Consider the following 23800-nt stretch of genomic DNA (forward strand, 5'->3'; position numbering starts at 1 on the left):
TCCTTTGCATTTACCCATAACCACTGAAGTATTGTGCCCTGTTCTAAGGGAAGCTTTTCTTAGTACAAGGTAGCAATAACTTTTCTTGCTGTCAGATGGCCACAGCATCAAAAAGATGTATTTTGTCTTTTCCCGCAGTGAAGAGTGCGCAAAAAGTGCTCTCCTCAGAGTTTAAGTACATTTATAGGTACTCCTGTAGCTGGTCAGTCATTTAAAATCCAGCCCCCCACTGTTCATACAGAATTGTGCTACTCAGGGAAAAAGAGAGTCTGATAAAATGCTTTTAGTTTTATAAGATTATTTGGATCTGCTTTCACTTCATGACAATGGATTATGTTGTAAGGAAAATCTCCATGAAATATGAAAATGGATATCTTTGCCTTTAAAGGAGCAAATAAATACTGAGTCATGAATCTGGCAACTTGGAGAAACTACATACATGTGTGAAGCTGGATAATTGGTATAATACCATTTAATACTAGGTTTCTGAGACTGGATTTATTTTATAGGCACAAAAGCAGATTGTAGTTCATGAAGGTATTATAGCATGTAATTTTGAGTAATGCATTTTTATCTCTTCCAGCACAGTACACTTAAATGTATATTCCATATGCTTCTAATATAAATCTATACATGAGAGGCTGCAGTGTGAGGACAGCTCGTTCCCAGTTTGATACTGCTCTGTTCACGTACTCGGCAGATTTTTTAAACTGCATATTTAAAATATGCTTGACTAAAGACACACAGTTAGAAAATCCCCCCAGACCCTTCCAACTGATTTCGTATTTCATCCAAAACAATTTTCACCAAAACAGTAGTACTGTGTGTTTCCTTAGTTGAATTAAGAACAATTTTAAATTAATCAGACTTTCCTTTGATTTCGTAAACTATGTTGGGTTTATAATTACGCATTCTTTGAAGGTGGTCAAGGCATCTGGTAGTATCCTCGGTGGTAATGGTCAGTGGAGGAACATCAGCAGTTGTTGCAGAAATTTTGGTGATGCGATCCTTCATGGGGAAGGAGGCTGTATAGTACCTGCAGGCCAGGTGCTCTTCAGGGCTGGCCTGGCAATCTCCTTCCTCATCTGGTATTTCATATTTGACTCTGGATAAATCATTTCACACTTTGTGGTTTGGTTTCAAAATCTGTGCAATGTATAGGCGATGAGAACACAGGAGAGAAAGAGCCCTGAGAAGTCAGGAGGTGACCCGAAAGGCCAGCCTGCGCAACACAGTTTTTCCCCCATACGATGAGTCTGCACAGATCATCCAGAACTAGTTTTCCATTTGCTCATTTGCATCCACCTGGGGAATGACTAGTTTTCTACGTAAAAGAAACTTGTTGCCGAGTATAAAAATCCTGTCTAGGATAGATAAGCCTTATCTTCCATGTTTGCTTAGTCATTCTGTTGACAGTTCTCCACGATTATTTTGCTCATTCATTTCAGTTATCATCAATGGTAAAGGGCTCTTTTAAAATTATGATTCTTGAGCACAAAACACGCTGGTCTAAAGGCTTTGCTAGAGCCTGGTCTCTCCTCCCTTAGGAGCAGGTCCTTCGCTACAGGTAAACATGTCTTTACATAACTCATGGAGCCAGATCTTCCAATCTGTAGGTACTCTTCCCGTTGCTCAAGAAGGGGAGATGCAAATAAATTCAGCCAGTCTGTTATTGGCAGCACCGTCTTTAAATTTAAGTATACGCTCTAGGATTATTCTGTACCTGCCAGAATTGTGAGGTAGGCCTCATAATGTAGTAACTCATTTCAAAATCAAGGATTAGGGAAGGAAAAAAGTCCATGTATGTATATACTCTGTCCGTGTTTGGGCAATTCCTGGCACGGCTGTGCACAGACTATTTACCCGTGCTTCTGTATCTCTCAGTTCACAGAAACCCTTTGGCAGCTCAGTGTTTGCAACGTAGTCTCAGAGAGCATCAGGAGACTCAAAAATGAGGTGATATTCAGGAGAAACCTGTTGAAGAGTTTGGTTAGTTCGTAAGCCTGCTTGTTCTTTGAGACTAAGCCAGTCTGTTCCCCAGCTGGTCCTCAGAAGCCTTCTGGGTTAGATTACTTTGGGAAGAAATTCTTTGTTCAAATTCAGATCAAAGAAAACGTACACGAAGTGAAGGCACAGATTGATGTTACAAACTGTGTTTGAACCCCAAGAACTTTGCAGAGCGTTGGTTTCTTATTCTGAAGGCAAGAAAGACTTTGTTACATCCCAAATGTGGTCAGGAATGTTGAGGATATTGTTAACTCGGACGTGTTGCATCCTCTGTATTTTCGTGGATACATCTACTGCAAGAAGTGTGACCAGCTTTGTATTTGACCCAAATAACAAAAAATTCACATTTCTTGCATAGCCGAGTAGATGCAGAAAAACTCCTTTTGTAAAATCTGGTATTTCCTGCCTTTTTTTTTTTTTTAAACTTTAGTTTTGTCTCAGTTATAGCTTTCTGCATTTATTTTCCTTTTGGAAGGAAAAGGGCGTCCTCCCTTGCCTGTGCACACAAAAAGCAACCTTGAGCAGATTAAATAAATTGCAAGCTTCAGCAGCTTTGCCAGCAAATTTTGGAAGGTCTTTATGCTGTACTAGGCCTACAGGCTAGCGGTATTTGATGGCTTCCAATCACTTTGTCTTCTCAGACTAACAGATGCATCTGTATGTTTTAATAGAGGCATTTTACTTAAGCTGTGATGACCAAATATTTACTGGAATACAGGTATTTTTTTTTCCAGACATCTGCAAGGCTTTAATTAGTAATTCTGTCCAAAAAGTCAAGCCTGAAGTAAGTTTTTGACTGAGGTGATCCAGAGATGAGATACTATATTGTAGCTCTTCCTTCCAAAACCTCTTTCTTTGCAGTTGATGCAGTGGAAATCTGTTGGGCTCAATACAAATGGTTTTCCCTCTTTTATATGATGCTGTCGAGAATCTGAACTCCTCAGTGTTCACCAAAAAGCGCTCCTATCAGTTAACAGAGTATTTAGGAACATAACCAGTTAATTGGTTCCTAATTTAAGATTAGGACAGAAAATATGCAAACTTTACTGGAATATTTCATCTGGAGTGAATCTTGAAATCCGACTCCACGTTGTGACCAGTTATTACCTGAATGCTGTCTAGTATTTTCCTGAGCAGTTGTTATGGGATATAGGTATGGTAATAAGATGATTGATAGTGAAAGGTAGGGGTTAAGCAGGATCCGGCATATATTTGGTTTCAGGGTACCCTTATCTCATGTTTAAGCTGTTGTAGTAAATAGCTTGTTTTTTCATTATCTTTGAGCTGCCCTTTCTCTGCTGATTTTCGGTTCTTCTAATTAGAAGGGTATTTTAGTGAAAAGAGCGATCTCAGACCTTTGTGAAATTTTCTGCTAGTACAAATAATGGTAAATCTGAAATCACTTATTAGACAAGAAGTTGTTATGGCAACTATAAGATGGTTGGCTAATCAGAGAGTGAGATCAGTTTTTATTTACCAGCGTAATGAGCAATTAAGTTTGAGCAGCTGTCAGACTTGGAAAGTGATTAAAGTTCAGCAAACAACCCAAATGGGTCAGTGTTCACTTCTGGTGGTTTTCTGACACTGCAGCTTGATCGTGTGCGGGTTTTACCTACTATAATTAAAACTGCCTTTAAAATCCCCATCTATGCCAATGACTTGGCGTAGCCAGTGAGTAATGAAAAATCCCTTTTCCAACCAGGTTCCTTAAAGGGTATTGGCCTTGAGTCTTGCTGCAGCTAATGAGGTATTTCACCTGTAGCATCCCGTAAAGCAAACCTCAGTTTGCATGCTGGCTTGCAGCATCGTCTCCAGGCCGTTGATGATCACCAGGAGGGAGCTGAAACGGTGCAGCCTCGCTCAGGCAAGCTTTACACCTCTAAAGGGCACTCTTTCACAAAAGGCATCATTGTACTGCTGTTGGTTGCTTAGGAAGTTGCTGCTGGGCTCAGGGGAAGGGTGTGCACAGTGTACATGGACATAAAACCCAAAAGAAGTTGAGAAAGTCTTGATTCACCCAGAAACATAAGGGAACGCCCAGGAGAAGCTAACCTCAGCCGGAGCTGGTGAAGCTCAGTCATTCAGCTGGCCACCAGTGAACGGGGCCAGGCTAGCGCCTTTGCTGGGACTCACTGCTTTCCCGAGCAGGAGCAGTGACACCAACATATGTCAGTGTCACGCTGCCAAAAAGGCTTCGGTAGGTTTCGTATTTGTTATTCGGTACCCTGTGACTTCCGTGTTGTTGATTAACAAGCTGTAAGCAGCAAAGACCGGAGAGCTGGTTCTCTGTAGATTCCAGAAGATCGTATAGGTTCACACTGGGAAAGTTACCTTCCCATCCATAATCTGCAGTTTTCAGAGTGCACTAGATCAGCCCTTTTCATTTGCTAGGATTTGCTTCCCCGCTGCATATGGTAAATAAGCCAAACTGTTTGTAAGCCGTGCTCAAATTCTGTGTTCTACTTAGAATTTTAACTGTCCAAGGACCAATATAGTTATTTTCCAAAAGTATGCTGCAGTCCCCTGATACATTTACATTGTTTTTAAAATTACCACACTAATAGTATCATGTAATATAGGCGATTGCAGTGGAATGTGAAATGTATTGGGACAGTTCGTGACCTGAAGAATTTACAAAGGTGTATGACTAGATAACACAAGCTGGTGAATGGGGACTTAGGGGAACATTAAAATGACAGTCTCAGAAATAAGCATTTCCATACTTGATCTAAACTTACGGTACTTACATTTTCTATTTATCAGTCTTTTTCAAGCTTATCTATGGCAGTGACACATGAGAAACAGGGCTGTAGAAATGGAGCAGAATTTTTAATAGGGTTATTAGAGACCAAGAAATACGCATTTCTCAGCCCGTACAAGACGGAATTGCACATGTGTATCTTGTTATTATTGTTGCCTGATTTGCAGTCAGGTTTCCTGAGAAGATCGTTTGGAAGTGTTTAGCCGCTAAGCTTTTGCAGGCATAGCAAGCTTGGCTTGTTGGAAAGGGCAGCTGGCAACAGAGCCCTTCAATGACAGCAGCACTGGCAAAAGTGATTCTTGTTACCTAGTGGAACAGGAGCCAGCTCTCCCCTCTTCCCGCGGTGAAAACACTTAGTGTATTCCAGACGCTGATCTTCAAGCCGTGGAGGTATTGGAGAATTTGAATGGGATCGGAGCTAGCTGCCTCTTGCACGGGCCTCCTGTCATCTTGTAGAGCAGTGTGAGGGAAGGCTGCAAAATTGAAACACGAGCTGAAGCATTTCATGCTAGAAAACGTGAGCTGTCAGCCCTCAAAAGCTGCAGACTCCTCACTGTCTAGTTTGCTTCTACATGCGGGATAATTGTGGTTTTCCAGAGGACACAGCTCTGACCTTCGTAGTTGTAGATATGTAGGAGAGCTAGGTGTGGGAACATGCACATGAAATAGTCTACTGCAAGATTTCTTTCTTTTCATTCGTAACACATTTTAATTATCATGTATGAACATTTACTTTAAAACCTGCTGTAGCATGCTGCAGCTAAGGAGTAAATGTGTTCTTGTAACTGCTTTCTTTGTAGGAATGAAAGATTTTGCCTTTTTTCCCCTCACTAAATGTAATTAGTGTTTTCAGTTTATTTTAAGCATGTGAGAATGTGGGCAATTGACTTTAGGAGTAACCTGTAAAAAAATAAATATAAATAATACTAATGTAGGAGCCTGATGGATTCTCTTTGCCTCATAGTTTGTTTGCAGCAAACAACATGTTACAAGTGAGTGGGTGGGAGGGGGAGTTTTAAATATATGGGGATGGATTTTTAGAGTTTGCAGCTGACATGGATTAAAAATTCTTAGAACATTTCATCCATGAAAGGCAATTAGTTTTGTTTTATGAATATGAAAAGCACGTAGCTTGTAAGTACTGGAGTGAAGTCCCAAGTGAGTTATTAGAACTTGCTTTACTCATGTAGTACAAAATTAGCCATCAAGAGCTGATAGATTTCAAATACAGCTCACTGACACACTGATCATCCATAACTTTTCATAAAGACATTTTTTCAGTCTCACCTGTAATTACTGGATGCCGTTGAAGTCCTGAATGGGGCAGCTAGTCACAGATCAGGACACCTTCTTGCTCTTGATAGTGCTTGCAAGATTTTGTGCAGCTGGGATATCAAATTGTAATAGTGCTCTGCCTGCAGTTCTGGGTGGTAAAACTGCATCCGGATGCGTAGAATATTCCTCTTTCTCTCTCACACCTCCTGGTAGTATCTTACTGGTCAAATACATTCTTCTGCTTTGTATGTGTGGTATTGTTTTTCTGCATTTTGGGGAGAATGTTTTAAAAAGCAGTTTGCAACAGTTTATTTAAGGAACTGTCATATTGGTGTTCTTATAAATAACAAACCCACTGTAATAGAGCCTTTAGGCATACTTGCTAACAAAGAAGTTGAGAAATAAATCACTGCTTTCAGCTGCCCCTTCTCTCAGATTTGTAAGTTAAGGCTGATAAAATGAACGGAGTCTGGATTTTTTTTAGCAGTTGGTTTTTGGCATTAGGACAAATTAATGTATATGTATTAGACAGTTGTTTAAGAGCTTTTTTGGAATATTGGGGTTGTCTGTAGTGAGTTGTCTTTCAGCTGAGAAAAGCTTCTCAGCTACTAAGGGGTGTTTGGGAGAAGACTATTTTTTCAGCTTCTTTGGCTAGTTTCTTTGTCTGGCGTGTTTGTTTTTTTGATGGGGGAGAGCCAAAGACTCAGCTATAAAGAAATTTTGTATTTCTAGTGTTGGTGAACAGGCGTTATTCATCCAGTATGTCAGTGTTTTAATACCTGAGATTCTCAGTTAAGGAACTGGTAGCTCTAATTAAGGAACAAGGTAGCCCCTCTCCCCAATCATCCAAATTCCTTGGAGAAATTAAAACAATATAAAAAACCCTTTGGCAAGTAGTAGGCTACAATCCAAGTTCTGCCTATGGAAATGACTAAATGTTGGTGCGATTTGGTATACAGCACCGGCTGCCTTGCTGTGGTCAAAGGAGGAGGAGATTTGGATAACCACCCCAGTGCACTGACCTGTTTAAACAATGCTGTGCTGGTAAATTCTCCCATACAGAGTCATATGGACAAGTCATAGCGGTCGCAGTCAAATTCAGAAAAGGCAAATCCAAGAGGGAACATTTTGTCACCCAGAAGGCTTTAATTTATGCTTTCGTGCCTCTCATCTAGAGAAGAAAGATGGACACTCAGGGTGTGATAATATTAGACTACTGGAAGTGTTGCCTAATAGATCACAGATGTTTGCGAACTGGCGAGCCATCATCTCCACCGATAGAACAGTACGGGGGGACAGTCATGAGATGTGACATGTCATAAAGGAGCGTTGATTTGTCGCTCCCCTGCAGTAAATCACACGGTAAACATCTCCATTCGAATCCATTAAAATCTATTAATACAGGACGTATATTTTAAAACTGCTTTGACATTTCTGATTGAAGGCTTTAGTGTATTGATTTCTGCCGTGAGCAGGTCCGTGTTTGTCAATCGTAAAGTAGCACCACACTTTGAATATCGTGGGTTTGCAGTGAGATGGGAATCTGGCCAAGGTCACTGCTGAAAGAGGTGAAGAAACGTGTGGTGCAGGCTGAGTTTTACGGAAAAGTGCCTCCGAATCATCCAAATGGCTTGATGAGCTGGGAGCTGCCGCCGTATGACCTAGCTCTGAAGGACAGCTATTGGGTCAACTCGTTAGCTTTAATGAGTGTACTGTACATAGGAGGAAGGCGGTTTTTTGTGTTTTGTTTTTAAAGCTGTGTAGAATGAAGAAGTCAGAGGGATTTCACTTTGTTTTAAAGAAGCAGTAGTCTCTGCCATCTGTTTTGAAAGAGAGCAACTTACATACAGATGTCATTCAGTGGAGCATGCTGTCAGCAGCAGCAATTTTCTGCTGATGGGGGAAATTCAGTGAGAGGATTCATAACAAAAGTCTTTATTGTATAGAAACACACCGTTCTGCTCGGGACCCAGATTCCAAATGCTTTTAAGGACTATGACTAAACCATCATTTGTGCCTGAGATGAATGATACCCGAGTACAGAGACTGCCTGGACTAGTTTGCCCCGTCGGGCCATTTCCGTACAATACAATGGCGTAGTGCTGGAAGGTCTGTCTGGTTTTACAACCTGCAAATGTATCGAGAATTATGAGATGCAATAAACTAAGCGAGTCAGGCCGATACACTCCCTTGCCTACTCTAATATTATTATAAGGATTTCTGGTTTGTTTTTCTTCTTGTTCAGGTGAAGCTCTGATCTGAGTATGAAAGAAAAATTTTCTTTGTTATACAGCTGTTAATATTTGTTTAATATGTATTAATCCATTCACCTTGCTCTGTTTCTGAAACTGCTGCGCAGCTATGCTCGGTTAATCAGCTGTAGTTTCCTACTCCCGAGAGGCTGAATTTGTGGGAGGTGTTGGGTGATGTCTTTTCTGCAGCGTATCTAAATCTCAGGAATGTTGTAGCATAACTTGAATACCGTGTGGTCTTTAAAAAGGCACAGTAATTGCATATTACATATTCATGATTGGAGGTAAGTGTGATCTGGAAGGCAGGTTTGAAGAAGTTTGGCAATTGGGCGGCAGCTTCAAAAAGAAGAAAACCTGAAAGTTAATTGGAGAAAATGACAGTTCCCAGTTTACCGCTGTGCCTTCAAACAGCATTCGAGCTAAATACTCATTATGATTGCACATATGCATGCCCTCAGCTTCTCTTGTTATTTTATTTTAACATAGACCCCGCAGTCGTTATAAACTATGATTATTCATTTATTCAGCCCCGGAAACTTTGGCAAAACAATGAGTGGAGGATAGACGACTTCATCCCAAAGAGTTTCGATGTAAGCATAGCTAAAATCAATTGAAAAATCACAATGGTCAAAGTGGATGACCAGTGCTGCGGCAGTACAACCCAAATCACGTTTTTCTGTAATGCCTTGCAGTTCAGATTGAGCCCGTTTGTTCTAGCTGACTGGCTTTTTCTTTGGAAGTGTGAAGCTCAGCATTTTCAGAGCAGTGTGAAATAAGGAATGTAGAAAAAGGACTTGGAGCAGTGAGGTGGCTAATTGAAAAATGCTATTGGAGCTGTGCTTTCTAACAAAGAAACTGGCAGGTTTTTGTGAGTAGGTCACTTCAGAGTTGAGTTTTGATCTTGAATTTTGAATGAGTCACATTTATTTTTTAATAGCAGCATTTTGATAAAAAGGAAAAAAACTCCTGTCGGTTACCATAATGTCTAAGTGTCCATGACTGTCTTTCTAACAGCAAATGTAGAGAAAGCAAGAATAGACTGTTAAGTCCAGGAGTATCAAAGTGTGTTATTCGAGTGTCTCTCTGTCTTCCAAGTGAGATGTCTTGAACTCAGCAGCCATGCGAATGCTGAGGATCTTTAGTCTTATCTTCATTTTGCTTGGACAGCTGAAGTATGTTTCCGTGGCCTCTGTATGGTCTTTCCCCAGGTCTTATTGACGGTGCCGTGCAGGTCATTGCTGATTTCTTGAATCCAAGAGAGACAACTGCAGTCACAAAACGTAATGATGCTTTAAAGCAAACCAATTCTATAAGCTACAGCTCAGAGGAGAGATGTTATCGCCTCATTCAATAGTTTATCTTCCCTTGTGAGCTATCTTGTGTGTTTTGTATTGCCTTGCAAAACTCTTTTTTTTTTTTTTTTTTTTTCCCCCCCTGAAAGACCTTTGTCCATTCTATAAAAGCATTTTGCATTTGACCTGAGCTGATAGCCCTTGCTTCTGAGAGAGCTCCGCTGAGCTGAAGGGAGGGGGACCAGCAGGATGGAAGTAAAAGCCTGCTAATACTGTGGCTTCTTCTGTTCTCTGTCACATATTATGCAGAGTGAAATATAACACATCTGACTGTTTGATTTGCTAATTTCAGTCTTGGAGCACAGCTGGTAGGCAGGTGGACTGTGAAGAGGCAAGACAAAGATCTAAGATCTGCGATCTTCTGAACTTCCAAGCCAAAAAAAAATAAAGATGTTTTATGCTGCTTGAACACCAAACGCTGTTGGAGGGAAGGGGAGAAATTTGGAATTGGAACTTGCTTTTGGATCTCTCTAATATGCTGCATTGGTGTGCATGCTTCTTGCATAAACAGAAGGTGATTTTTCATGCATAATTCTTCCCAAACGTATGAATCGAGTCTCTGAAGCAACATCTGGAGAAGTCCCAAGAGAGAAAACTGTGATTTCTCTGAACACAAAGATCTGTTCATTCACGAGATTCTGGTATTCAGACAGAAAACAGCTCAGTTCTCCCATTTTCATTTAATGTGATTTGTAGCTAGTGCAATGTTTAACTTTCACTTTTGCCTTTTCTTCCAAGAACATTATGCAGCACCACAGTCACTTATTGGTGCTTATAGATAGACCTTTTGGGGAGCTTTTTACCCTGGTCGTGCCTGCTGTCATCATTCAGCTAGAGTAGGTGTTCTCAGTGCTTCCAGCAGTCAGTTTCTCAGTCTCGGCTGTGTAAGCGTGCATATGGTATGTGAGTTAAACAGCATCCAGACTTCAACTTGTGCAGTTGCAACCCGAACGAAAACCTTCAGGCTGTCTCCATTGGCAGGTTCAGTAGAACGGTCAGAGACGAGCATTGGAAGGGGGAGGCAGGGAAGAGTGAGGAGTTCTGCTTTATCTCATCCGTATGTGAACAAAGTCAAATTTTAAGAGTGTCATCAACATTGAACTGTAACTTTGAAGCAAAAGTAGTATGGACTGAAAAGAGCTGTGAGAGCAGCTTCTCGAGGACAACCAGTGTTAGCATTTCTTTGTTAGGTGACTTTTGAGCTGGGTTCAAGATGGGTGGTAAAAGTTCTTCTGTTTTTTTCCCTGCATTTAGAAGAGCATTCCTGTCCTGCCCTGCACAGCCTGTTTATTACGTGGTGGTTACACAGGCATTTCTGACTTGATTTCCTTGTGGTGACATCTCTCAGGTCGGAGCAGGTTGCTTGGGAAGAGGCTTGGCTGGGGGTGTGTGCACTGAGACTGTTTACACTGAGAACTTTACGCTACTGAGCAGCGCCTTCTGAATGCCATAAAATGTACACGATTTCACTGTGAGCAGGGAAATAGTGATATTGCCATTTGGCAGAGTGTGGAAACGCGGCCACAGGAGTTAGATCTCAGAGGGAAGGTGTGAATGAAAAAATAGCACAATTCTCCTTTCATTTGCAGACTAGAGATAAGCTAATGCTTGCATGTGCATATGCAGTGTCCAAGGTCTGCAGCGTGTCAGGCATGGAGTGCCAGATTGTCTTTCTTCCTACCAGAACATTTATGCTTTAATTCGGGAAACGTGGTGGGAACCGATAGCATCTTGTTTCTGAGAGGGACTTTCTGATAATCTCACTGGTGGTGTCGTGTCTCCGTGTGAGACACTAACTCCTGGCCCCTGCTGCGCTGACGAAGGCGGCAATAACACAGCACTCAGAGTTGCTCTCGGGGCAGAAGCTGTGCAAGGCACCCTTGGCACCCAGGTTTAATTGTGACGCAATTAAACTGTACCATAAACTCCTCAGTTCGGTGAGGGGAGGAGCAGGAAGGACTCCTACTCATTGCCTTTTTCCTTATCTAATTTAAGATTTACATCTATGTCACCCTGGAATCCTTTGGTCATGTTCCAGAGTCCTTGTGTGAACTAGTGCCATTTAGATGCCTTCTAATGAGGCTGAAAGAGATTGAGGAACTGGTGACTTTTTTTAAAGGGTATTTGCATGATTTGCATGCCATTCCTTCACAGTTCTGTGATAGCTTCCAAAATCTGTGTAATCTTGTCAGTGGTATCTATTTGCTGTTTGAGGAGGAGCCTCAGAGAGATGCATGGCTTCCAAAATGTCCAGTAAATACTGGACAGGTTATTCCGTATTTTTAATTTACTGCATTTTGGATATGTTGGGCAGGGATGCTCTTGCGTGTGAGTGCAGGCAGAGCTATTTCACCAGAAATCCAGAACTACGACCTGCTGCGTTTTGGTTCTGGAAGAGATCTACAGGCTTTTAATTCATTGCAGCGTAATACTGTTCTTCAAACAAATCACACACAAACCCGTATGCCTTCTCTGCAGTCAGTTAACTCCTTTGTAACAGTTGAGAGAGCACTGCAGCAGCAAATCTGGGTCACACACCCTACAAAGGACAAACGACTACAGATGACAGGAGCTTGTGTGCTCTCTGTCGCTGAAGAAGAGACTAAAATTAGCTTCCGACTCTTATTCAAATTAAAAATTACCCAAGGGGAAAAGAACTAATTCTTAAAAAGACAACTGTTATGTCTTAAACCCACACAGTCTCAACCACGTATTACTCCAACTAAAGAACAGAAATGCAAAAATAAAAAGGCGGTAACCAAACTTTCTGGGAGAAAGGGGATTTTGTTTTCCCTAGTGTGTCTCAGAAGGGAAATACGAATGAGGTTATTGGGGACCCCAGACAGGTGTTCTGTGCCACCCTCCATACAGTGCTGCAGCAGCATCTCTTCACTCTACCATCTCCAAAATATCACAGTTTTTAGCTGTGGAGTAGTGCCATATACACATTTTGTCAAAAGAAACCTTAACTAAATGGGTCTTCCAAGACCAATGAATGAATTGGCTACTAGCACAACTTTGTGCAGGATCAGCATTTTCCACAAGCATTTATAAAAAGTGATAGCAGAACCAGAGAGTAGGAATATTGCTAAGTCGCTGCCTCGTGCCAAATGCTGTCAATAACACACAAATTTGTTACTATAGTTTTAGATTAAGACAACAAATCATACGCCCAGATTAAGGAATACCCTCTATTTAAGGCATAATCTCTCATTTTGCAGCACTGTGCTTATAAATCCTTTGCAGCTTTGGAGATCACCTTCTCCAGCAGAGCAGATGTAGTGATTTTTTTATATCTCTGAATATTAAGGGTTTTTCTCCAATGTTAAATAAAATGTTTTCCTAAGCAACAAGGGCTATATGAAGGTGAAGGCAGATCACATTCTATAGCAATAAAGCCTTATGTACAGTATAAGAACAAAATGCAACTAAAAAAATGATGGTTACAAGTAGCTTTGCACAAAGATGAATTCCTGTATCCCAGAAAACATTAAAGAGCTTTGCCTGCACTCTTCCTTAAGAGACTCCCTGCCTAACATATCCTAAATGCAGTAAATTAAACACACTCAACAACCTGTCCAGTATTTATTGGACATTTTGGAAGCCATGCATTTCTCTGAGGCTCCTCCTCAAGCAGAAAGAGTTTTCGTTGCCAAAGTGAACTGTACCATGAGATGGTGATGGCTGAAAAAGACCCAGAGGTGAAGATGGCACAGCTGGGAGTTTTGCAGCCTCCGTTTCCTCCCCGGTGGGTGAGACCCTGTGCCGCGATCTCCGTGCCTTGCAGCACTGCCTCTCTGAATGGGAAGCAAGGCCTGCAGAGAATGGTCTCCTGTTCCATAATCTCCTTTTCCATGGGGTCCTCTCCATTCTGGAGATAGATGGCTTCTTTTCAGCACTCTCTGCTTGGATTTTGCATGGCTGGCTGGTTTGTCTCAGACTTACGCAATTACGGTCCTTGGTGGAGCTGCTTTAGCCACTATTCTGGTGTAGACAAGTCACTGAAACTTGAATTACCCAGACACATCATCTTTCTCCAAATAATGTCCCGTAATTATGGCCTGTGGGCATCTATATCCTCGGTCACAGTGATAGAAATGTTAATGGGAAAAACATCGTTGGTGAACAGAAGAAGAGATGTGTGAAGCCCTTGGAGCCTGGTGTTCTCAAACAAAATCTGCCTTGTTCTGGGGGACAGATTGGGGTCTGATGTAAAGACAGAAGGATAGTTGGAGAAGATGGTACCTGTGTTTTTGTTTCTGCTTTAAAACGTTTAGAAGGGGTTTTTTTTGTTGTTTATTTTACATTTAAAAAATGCTTTTGTTTACCGTATTTACCTTCCAACATTGGATGCCAGGGATCTGTAGAAAAATCTAGACCAATTTAACGGAGAAGGTCATGTTTGGCTTGAAGGTCCCCTTTTTAGGTGTCTCTGGCGACAGGCTTTACATTCAACTCGATAGCATCTCTGAATGTGGGTAGTGTAACGCAGACAGGGTTTGAATGCTGCAAGTGAGAAGCGTGAAAAATTCAGGGGATGTTCTAGGCACCACTAGACAGAACTGTATTGATTTAGGAGGAAATCCCAAGGAGGAAATAGTTCTTGTCAACTGATTACTTGAAGTTATGGTTATGCTACTCTTGCAGACGTCTATAAATTAAACTGCCAACAGTTGGCATCTGCCGCTGTCACAGTGCTATAGGTCATCCTTCCCGTAGAATTAGTCTGATACTGGAGTGACTTGCTTACCTGCCACGCAAATAGTGAGGGAGCATTTGGGAGTCGGGAGGAAGGTGGATTGTGCTTGGGACATGTGTACGTAACCCCAGCGTGGAGAGGAGACTGGGGACATAGCGTGGGACAGAGGGAAGCAGCGCCCAGCCCCCTGGCAAGCAGATATTGAGGGACCGCTGTACAGGAGTAAAAGAGTCCCAGACAAAAAGGGGTGCCCATGAATGATATTGTGACCTGAATCGTCATGTGCTAAATGTTTTCATGTGCTGGTGGGTCTTTCCATTCTGAAATTCTGGACTTCCTTGAATTCTGTCTCCAAGTTGCTATCTTTCCTCCCTCGACTCATGTGGAGATATTATCTACTAGAACAGGGAGGAGGTCATGTTGGTTTTGGGGGATTTTCCTACCTCATAACTTTCCAACAATGCCGCATCTGAGAAGTTTAAATTGGAATTAGCTGACTTTTTCCTACTCTCCCAGGAATTCAGGAGTCTTTGAAGAACAGCCCATCTATGTGGGCTGAAGGTAGTGAGCTTGAGGGATAATTGACTCTGTCTGGAAACCTCTATGCTGATCCATAAAACCAGGAGGGAAGGTTTGACATTGCTTACAGTCAGTGGGGACTTTTTTTTTCCCTATCTTTCTTTTACTGGATAGTTTCAGCTCAGAGTAACTGAAGATGGATTGAAGTATAGTACCTAATCAGGAAGATGTGAAAAGATTTATTTTTCTTTACTTTACAGAAAAGGCCACAGATGGCTCTCTGCAGAGTGAAGACTGGACACTTAACATGGAGATCTGTGACATTATCAACGAGACAGAAGAAGGGTATGTGCTACTTCAGCAAACTTTGGAAGGTTCATGAACACAATCTTCATCCAGTCGTACTCAGCATGTGAGGAGGTGCAGTGAGTCTGGCGGCAGATGCTCATAGTTTGAATGCGGTTTGCATATGAGTTGCTTAGTTTTCCTGCTTCTTAGACATTTCAGAAAACTACTGTATGATGCAGCATTTTCTGTGGTCGGTCTCTGCTTGGGAGGGCTGGCATGAAAAACGTATTGCTGGAGAGGGTACTGAGTTTGTACTTCTGGGGTTCTTGTTTTCAGCAGGTGTATCTCTCGGCAGTGCTGCAGTGCTATTAATTTCAGCCATTTGAATGGAGACCTGCTCTGACGCATCTCCTTCAGCATCAGAAAAACTGTGCTGCTTGCGGTTTACAGGAGAACTGATCACTGGTCTTATGCCCTGGGCCTTTTTCTGAGTGGCTGTCAATCTTCCGTGCTTGATCAACATCCTGCCTTTTTGGAGGCCTCGGGCATTGCTCTGGTCTTGACTTCTGTGATATCTTGTCTCCTCACATAATTCTACATGACCCTAGTTTGGTTGTAGTCAAGTAATCTGAAGTTAACACACATGCTTATGTCCGGCTGTAAATGCTAAAGGATTCCTTTTCCCACGGTATACGGCATGTGAAAAGCGTGTCTGAGCTGTCTTTTAAAATGGTGTCTTTCTCCTTCAGTCCAAAGGATGCCATTCGAGCACTGAAGAAGAGGCTGAATGGAAACAAAAATTACAGAGAGGTCATGCTGGCGCTGACGGTGAGTGGGGGCAGGCTGGAATGCCTCAAAAGGGCAGAACCCTCTTCTTTTGTCATTTTCCTTTTCCTGGCACTCTCTTGAATGTAGACACTATTTGCTTTAACAGCCACTGCTCTGCCCTTTTCTTCTCTCCAATTGCCTCCTCACTTCCTTGGGGAGAGTTGCTGGAAGCTTTGCATAGCGTTTTTCTGACTCAATTGATTTCTGCTTTTTTCTGGGCCCTTATTCATCCCAAGTACTGACTGAGGAAAGTTAAAGTAGCCCAAATGGGTCTGTGTTACCCTTTGGGGCTTTCCCTTCTATTTTCATCTCCCTGTGTCCTACTGTTTCTCCACTCCAAGACAACAGCTGTGGGCATATCTGCAAGTGAGGATGATGAACTTGCCATATTTTCAGCTTCATAAGTAGCTGATGCGCAATTTCCCTTGTGAATGGATCTCTGTAGGAGACTCAAATTAATTTATGCTGATCTAATTTCACTCAATAAAGTGTAAATTATATTCTGTGCATTTAGGCAGCACTGCTAAGGTGTGAAATAATTTGCCAGTGACCTTTCCTGCTGATGACTTTAGCTAGGGGTTTCCTGGGTAATGCAGCACTCCTGAACGCGCGGTGCTGGGCAGGCTCTGCGCCGGAGCAGTCTGAGGAATGAGCAGCACTAACTAGATCGAGTTATACTGCTGTGGGTAGGTGATCTGTATGATTCTTTCACACAGCTCTTGTTGCATCTCCCTGATGAAGTGTGACTGTACTTTCTGTCTTCTTGCCATTTCCTATCCTGGATTGTCATTTTGACAGATTACCAAAGACCAAACCATAAGATTATCCATTGTGCAGGAAAGAGCCGAAATTCATCAGGAATGAGTCCATGTCATCAGGGCTGATGAAAGTAGCTGAAGTAGGAGAGTAATTACAGACTCCTCAGATACAGAGTCGCAGTGGTTATTAGGCATGGCTGTAAGGAGAAGTGACGCATTGGATTTATCTCCATGCTAATCATGTTCTTCAGAGAAAAATCAACAGCTGTTCTTCCATGGCAGTTGAATGGCAAGTGGAAGGTGCCTCTAGCTAGGCTGCAGGGGGAAAATGTGTCAAAGTATAACCTGTCAGAGCATTCACAAGGGAGTGTTTTGAATGAGTGGAGATCATTCACCTGAATTCCCAACTCTAAAACAGGGCTTACAGCTCAGAGCAAGCGGGTCCAGCTGTGTTCCAGGTACATAGAAAATGGTAGAGTGCCACAGCACGATAATATCTCACTGTGACAGGATGTCCTCTGTCTTGCCTGCTCCTGATGGGATGCTCTATACTTAGCTGTTCAGCTGTGCGGGTTGGAAAGTTCTGCTTTGAAAAGGAAGAAACTTTATATTTCTTTACCTTGAAAACAGGCAAAGGTGGATCACAAAAGTGCCCAATATGTTAACAGTGGGTGAGATACATCTAAATGTGTGTGTAGAGAAGGAAGCTTTGTGGTAAAATTGGGAAAGAAAAGAAGAATTAAGAGTATAAGTGTATTTTCTCCTCTGACTTCGAAAGTTTTCTTCCTCCCATTGAAAGTTTTAAAATAAATAAAAAAGCAAAATCGGAAACCAACCACATAGGTGCTGTGTGTGTGATCAAGCTTTGCTCCAACAATGAATGTGTTTTTGTGTCTGCGTAGGTGTTGGAGACCTGTGTGAAGAACTGTGGCCATCGTTTTCATGTCTTAGTGGCAAACCGTGACTTCATAGATGGTGTTCTGGTGAAAATCATCTCGCCCAAGAATAATCCCCCCACTATTGTACAGGATAAAGTACTAGCACTGATTCAGGTACACAGCTTGTCTCTGCTTCCATATGTTGCTGCCTGAAATAAGGACTGTTTGCTTCAGTGCTACGCATTGCTAAACATGCTGTCATCATTAAAAACGTGGCAAGTTTTTTATATGTAAAAACAAACAGTATATCCAGATTGGCAGGGAAGAGCAGACATGCACAGCAATAGATATTTTATCCAGGGAGAAATGTCTGGATTCTAGTTAGAGAGGTACCACTCTACTCTAAAAAAGAGGGCCATCCATTTATCTTTTATTAACAGTCAAATCTAGGAGCTGGAGACCTGCTTCTGTGATGGGCTTGTCATCTGAGGCCAGGAAATTTTAGAGGATCGCGCTTTTGCTGTCAGTTGCAGTATACTTACCTTTCTGTGTCTGTTTCCCTGACTGTAAAATGGAGCTGTTTCCCTCCATTAGAAAGCATTCTGAATTCCTCTTAAAGATGGTTATAGAAAAGTAAATGACCGTATAGGAGTTAAAATGTTTTTGGTGTCTTTTCTCTGGTTATTGTGCAGTAAAAGTGCACTGTCAGGTCCTTGTCTGCAGTGGGGAAGCTCAGACATAGGCCTGTCTGCCACTTCTCCTTCTGTGCAGCATAACAATAAACAGCCATGTTAATTCCACAAACCATTAGCAACACATGAGGAAACATTGGTGCCTGCCTGGAGGAAATCTGACAATTATAGGAAGCTTTATCACTAAGCTCCTACAGGCTATCGCATACACCAGAGACTAAAAGACACTGCGTACTTAAAATGATGGAAACCTGCTGCAGTGTTTCTTGTGGGAAGGTATTTACAAATGCGCAGCATAGTTTTCCAAATATACTTCTGATTTTTGTGGCACAGCATGCAGTTGATTTTCTGCTGGTTTATTTGTTATTTGGATACACAGACAGGACATCGTTAGAGCATGGCAATGTAAATAAGTGATTTCTGAACAGGAAATAGGCTGGGTGGGGGAATTAGGTGGGCATTGCATTGGGGTCTGTGGGGTCCCTTTATTTCTGGTCTGTGATCTCAAGGCTTTCTAAGGAAATCGCACAAAATTAATGAAATTATTAAAAGCAATTCTTGTGCATCTGACTGAGCCCTTGGGTGTCTGCCTGCTTTGGTGGGAGACTGATGCATGTGGCGACTGGGAGATGAGGTTAAATACTGACCCATAAAGAGAAACTGTGCGTGTTTCTGTACTGTTTGCTCTGCTACAGTGTTTTAGAGGATGTTGGTTACGCTGCATCCCGGATTTAAGTGGAATCCCAGTCATCAGTGCAACTAAGATGGAAGTGTTTGTAACATAACCAAAAAGCTGCAGTCATTGCTTCAGTGTATTAAACGGAGCTTTATCTGAGTAGACTTCGTGCAGTAGAGCTAAAAGCCTCACTCTGGGTACTAAATGCCTTTTGATATAAAAAGCCTGAGAATTACGAAAGTTGCCTGTGGGTGGGTTCTGTTAGCGTCTCTTTAGCTGGAGGTGGTACGGGACTTTGTTTTCCAGATTGCCTGACAAGTTTGGAAAAACGACTGCAGTCACTCATCTCAGCTGCCCTGTTGACATGCACACCCAAAATATCCCGTACGTCATGGCCACTTTGCTCAGCTTAGACTTTGCTCTTTAGAGCTCCCCTGCAGTTGGAGTTAACTCCATTCCAGGGGGCTGATCTCTTCTCAGCTCTGCTCCACTAACATCACGTTTATCCCCTTCTGAAGGCTTTTTACAGTTTGGTATCAGGGAATTAATAAGAACGGAAATGAGAGGATTAATAGCAATTGGAAGCATGGAAAAAAGCTGTACAAACAGCACATGTCTTCAGCCATACAGCTCTTGTACTCCTGGGCCTTTCCGTGGCAAGGGTAGATAAAGCTGCCATCCAATTTCTTATCTAGAGACTTGACTGTTTTGAGATGTTGGACATCTTGTGTCTCACTTTCTTAACCTATTTCCCAGTGTACATGAATTAGCATGTACATTGCTTATCCTTCCTTCTTCACCTTGCTAAAAGGCCTTGGAAATATTCCTTATTGCTGTGCCTTGGGTAAGAGCTTGCATATCACCTCAGAGTTCATACCACCTTGCTGCCCAGTAGTTGAGCACTGTCATCAAAGATGAATCATGAGGAGACTTTTAGTGGCATGGCAAATTCTGTTGAAGGTACATATGTTAAAAAGTGCCCGACACTGGAAAAATTGTCTTGTGATGGTCACTGATTTAGGGGCCAGATTTGCAATGGTATTTAATTAACCTGTTTGGGCACGCTGAGGTGCCAAGTGGGATTTATACAGCAGCATCCTTGAGTATCTACCTTTGATAATCTTGCCCAAAGTCTTAGAAGATCTGAATTTGGTCTCACCTCTGTCATACACTTGTTTGGACAATGGGCAAGTCTCCTAAACTCTGTGTGTAGCTTCTTATCTGTAAAGTAGAGCTAATATTACTGTTGCCTAGTTGAATTGTAAGCTGTCTAGGACAGGGATTGTCTTACAATGTGTGTAGACAGCACTTAGGACAATAGAGCCCAGTCCTGCTTGTGACCTCTGAGAGACACACTAATGTAGATAATGCTCCCAGCTCAGGTGAAGAAGAATACAAATGAAAGTGTCTCCTTTCTCCAGGGAAGAGAGAATATATTAAAAAGGTAGAGTGCAAATGAAGCGAGTTCACTACAACAAAATCTGTAGGAAGCCAGTGAGAGGATGCATTAGTACATCCTCCTGGGCAAACAAGCCTCATTAAAAGTTGGGGGCAGCGATGCAGCATACTTTTGCCTCTAAGTTTCTTTTGAGTGATTATTAACTAGAGCATGCCTTGCCTAACATTTTTCACTCTTACTTGCAAATAGAGTTGAAGTGGGGAGCACCATTATGTAGAAGCATCATTCAGATGACTTCTTATGTAAATTGAAAATGCAGAGAAAGTGCAAGAGTGGAGTTACTTGTGCAGTCAACATCTCCGTCAGAATTAGGGATGGTTTGGAAGGTCAGTTCCAAGGAAACAGAATGGCTCTTTGCAGTCAGAGCTGTTTTCTCTGGCTCAGATGGGGCTGTTTGGACTTGCACTGTATCAGAACAGTTGATGCAGTTAATTTACTCTTAACAAAGCTGAGAAGCAAACCCAGAATTTTTTAGCTTGCAACTGATAATGGATTGTCTCCTGGGCACATAGGGTAGGAAATGCTTTTTCTTAGAATTGAACAGAATACGGATGTAAGTTAAATATTAATATTATTTCTTATCTTGTTTTGCTATCTTCGATTTCTCTCCTCTCAAATATAAAAAGTGGTTAAAAACAGCTTTTAAAGTAAAAACAGTCAAAGAACTAGTGTAAAAGTGATGACTAAATGAATTAAGTTCAGAGCCCACACATACGTCTTGCAGTAATTCTGGATCCAGCACACTGATACTCTACCTCACATATGTGGGGGTTTGGGGAATGCTTCCTTTTTAATTGAGTCATAATATTTCAATTTTTCCTTCCCCTAAATTTTTAATACTTGGCTAATTTCCAGCAAAAGTGAAAGGGGGTAGAGGCTTTCAAGATATTATGCTCCTAGCAGCTTCCTGAGTATAGGAGGCTGGCTAGCGAAGAGAAACACTTAGTACTCCCACTGAAGGAAGAGCTCAAATGTGAATTGAAGTCTTTTTAGACACCGGAGAATTCTTGCGGGAGAGATATTATGAGTGTTCTGGCTGTGGGAAATTCTCTCTTTAAACTTGTTCTTTCTGACACACCGCGGCGTCTAAGTGTTGGATGTGGTCTGTAAGAACCCAGGCTTCATTAGTTCTGCTGCTCATGGGACTTCGTGTTTCACAATAGAAGAACCTCAGAAACTACCCTTTTTATTTCAGTTTGGTCCAAATAAAATACTGAAGAAAACTTGAGAGCTGTGTTTTTTCCTTTGGCAACAAAGGAGGGTGTTTCACAAAGTAAATTGACGTTACCCAAGATTATTGTATGACTTTATGAATTTTGCTTAGATCAATTTAATCTTTCACGCAGACTTTTTCTGGTGGGTCATTGGCCATAGAATATGCAAGAAAAGATCAGCATGCAGTCACTGCTAAGCAGAGGAGATTGGAAGAGGCTTTCATTCGCATTTACAGATTTTGATGATGTCAGGGGCTAGACATAGCTACTGTGCACGGGGTTCCTGTCTATTTTATATTTGAATGAAATGTGTACGTGACTGTTTTAATAATATTTGCAGGATCTTTTAGACCAGGTCTAATGATTACAGCTTCCCTTTGAAGCTGAAATACATGAAATCTTTTGTAGTGAGTATCTGAGGTCAGGGTGGAGCTGGAACTTCGTTTGGAAGGTTTATGGATAATCCCTCATGTTTTCCAGGCTTGGGCTGATGCCTTTCGAAGTAGCCCTGATTTAACTGGAGTAGTGCATATTTATGAAGAACTCAAGAGGAAAGGCATAGAGTTTCCCATGGCAGATCTTGATGCTCTGTCTCCAATACACACACCACAAAGGGTAAGCTGCAGCATTGCAATTCCGGGGTTATTTTCCCAAGATGTCTAAATAGTTGAATAACTACTCATCTTTCCCCTCCTGTTTCTCTGAATTTGGCTCATTTTCTCACTCCTGGAAGGACTTTTTTAATGGTGAAAGGGCACGTAGGAGAAGCATAATACAGCTGCATTTGACAGGCTGATAACCTAGTGGTATCTCTTCCCTTGAGTCAAACATCAATCTGAGAAGAGAAAAGCATTTGGAGGAGGTTTGTACACTTGTCTTGTACCACAAAACCACCAGGCATAAATTTGTTCAGAGAGAATCCAGCAGGATATATGATTGAGATTTACTTCTTTTGCTCAAAAGTATGGTTGTTTCTGTTGGTGATAACCCTGAACCAAGGCCTGCCTTGTCTTTTAAAGGTGTACAGAGTCTGAATCTCTCACTGATCCCATGGTAACGTGAGGTCTTTACGCCTCTGAAAAGTTAGGTCTGGAAAGCTGACAGAACTACTGCTAGGAAGTAACTTAATGATCACAGGTGTTCTGATTATTCACTCTGAAAACTGAAGTTAATGAATCTTTGAAGTGGCAAATGCAAGTGATCAAGGACTGAAAGATTACAATTCTTGTGTCAAGATTAATTAAATTCGGTATCTATGTATCATATCATTTTTTGTAAGCCTGCAACTTAATTCCTAGTTTAAAATAATTCATAATTGTTTGTCTTTGGCTCTTGTTTTTATTTTGCTTCTCACTTTTCTCGTAAAGGTAAATTGACTTAAATGCATGTGGGTTGGGTCAAATGATACGGGCATGCATTTTTGTTGCAGCTGTCTATTTATGGGCTGGCCTGCCAGTCTGTTCTCGTAACTACACTGACCTTTTCCACAAGGTGCAATTATGTTCTATATTTGAGCATATTTGGCCTGAGGTTGCTGACAAAGCAAGTGCTGTCACAATTCAGCTTTTGAACTCCTGTCTTTCTGATGTGACAGAGCGTTCCTGAAGTTGATCCTGCAGCAAATATGCACAATTCACAGTCTCAGCAAAGGATGAGCACCAGTTCTTATTCTTCTTCATCTCCAACGGCGTATTCTGCTCCTCAGGCCCCAGCTCTGAATGTGACTGGTCCCATCACTGCTAATTCTGAACAGGTATTGGGATGATGATTCTTTTGAGTGAGGCTCTTTCAGCAGATCAAATTAGAAACCAATTTGCAGAGGAACTTTCATTTTAACTCTTTTGACTTTGATTGCCTCCCAGGCCTGGTTCTACTTAGTAATCTTTCCTCCTATTACACCGTAAAATCTAGGCTTTCGATTTGTATGTATGGCCTCCTAATGGTGGCCGTTACGAAACCTCACAATCTGATATGCCAGTCCACTCAGAGGTTGTGCAGTAGGTTAGCAGTTATTCTCATTAGCCCCCGTCCTTTAAAGGCACAGAATGTCTTGCAGATGCAGGAAGTCTTTCTAACAGGGAGTTAAGTCTGCATCTGTAAGACCCTCGCAAATGCCCTAATATAGGATCTTCTTTTCTCTCT

At 41.8% G+C, this 23800-nt stretch overlaps 1 protein-coding gene across 3 annotated transcripts in view; it reads left to right on the plus strand.

The window, feature by feature from the left end:
- The window catches only part of TOM1L2 (target of myb1 like 2 membrane trafficking protein), a 58989-nt gene that overhangs the window by 5287 nt on the left and 29902 nt on the right, over positions 1-23800 (plus strand). For all 3 annotated transcript variants that reach the window (XM_076351426.1, XM_076351427.1, XM_076351428.1), the window contains exons 2-6: positions 15126-15210; positions 15903-15981; positions 17642-17791; positions 22139-22273; positions 23253-23411. In XM_076351426.1, coding sequence (XP_076207541.1) covers positions 15126-15210; positions 15903-15981; positions 17642-17791; positions 22139-22273; positions 23253-23411 — 608 coding nt within the window. The remainder of the gene's footprint in view (positions 1-15125; positions 15211-15902; positions 15982-17641; positions 17792-22138; positions 22274-23252; positions 23412-23800) is intronic.

This window comes from Aptenodytes patagonicus, chromosome 13 (assembly GCF_965638725.1).
Source record: "Aptenodytes patagonicus chromosome 13, bAptPat1.pri.cur, whole genome shotgun sequence".
Classification (NCBI taxonomy): Eukaryota; Metazoa; Chordata; class Aves; order Sphenisciformes; family Spheniscidae; genus Aptenodytes; species Aptenodytes patagonicus.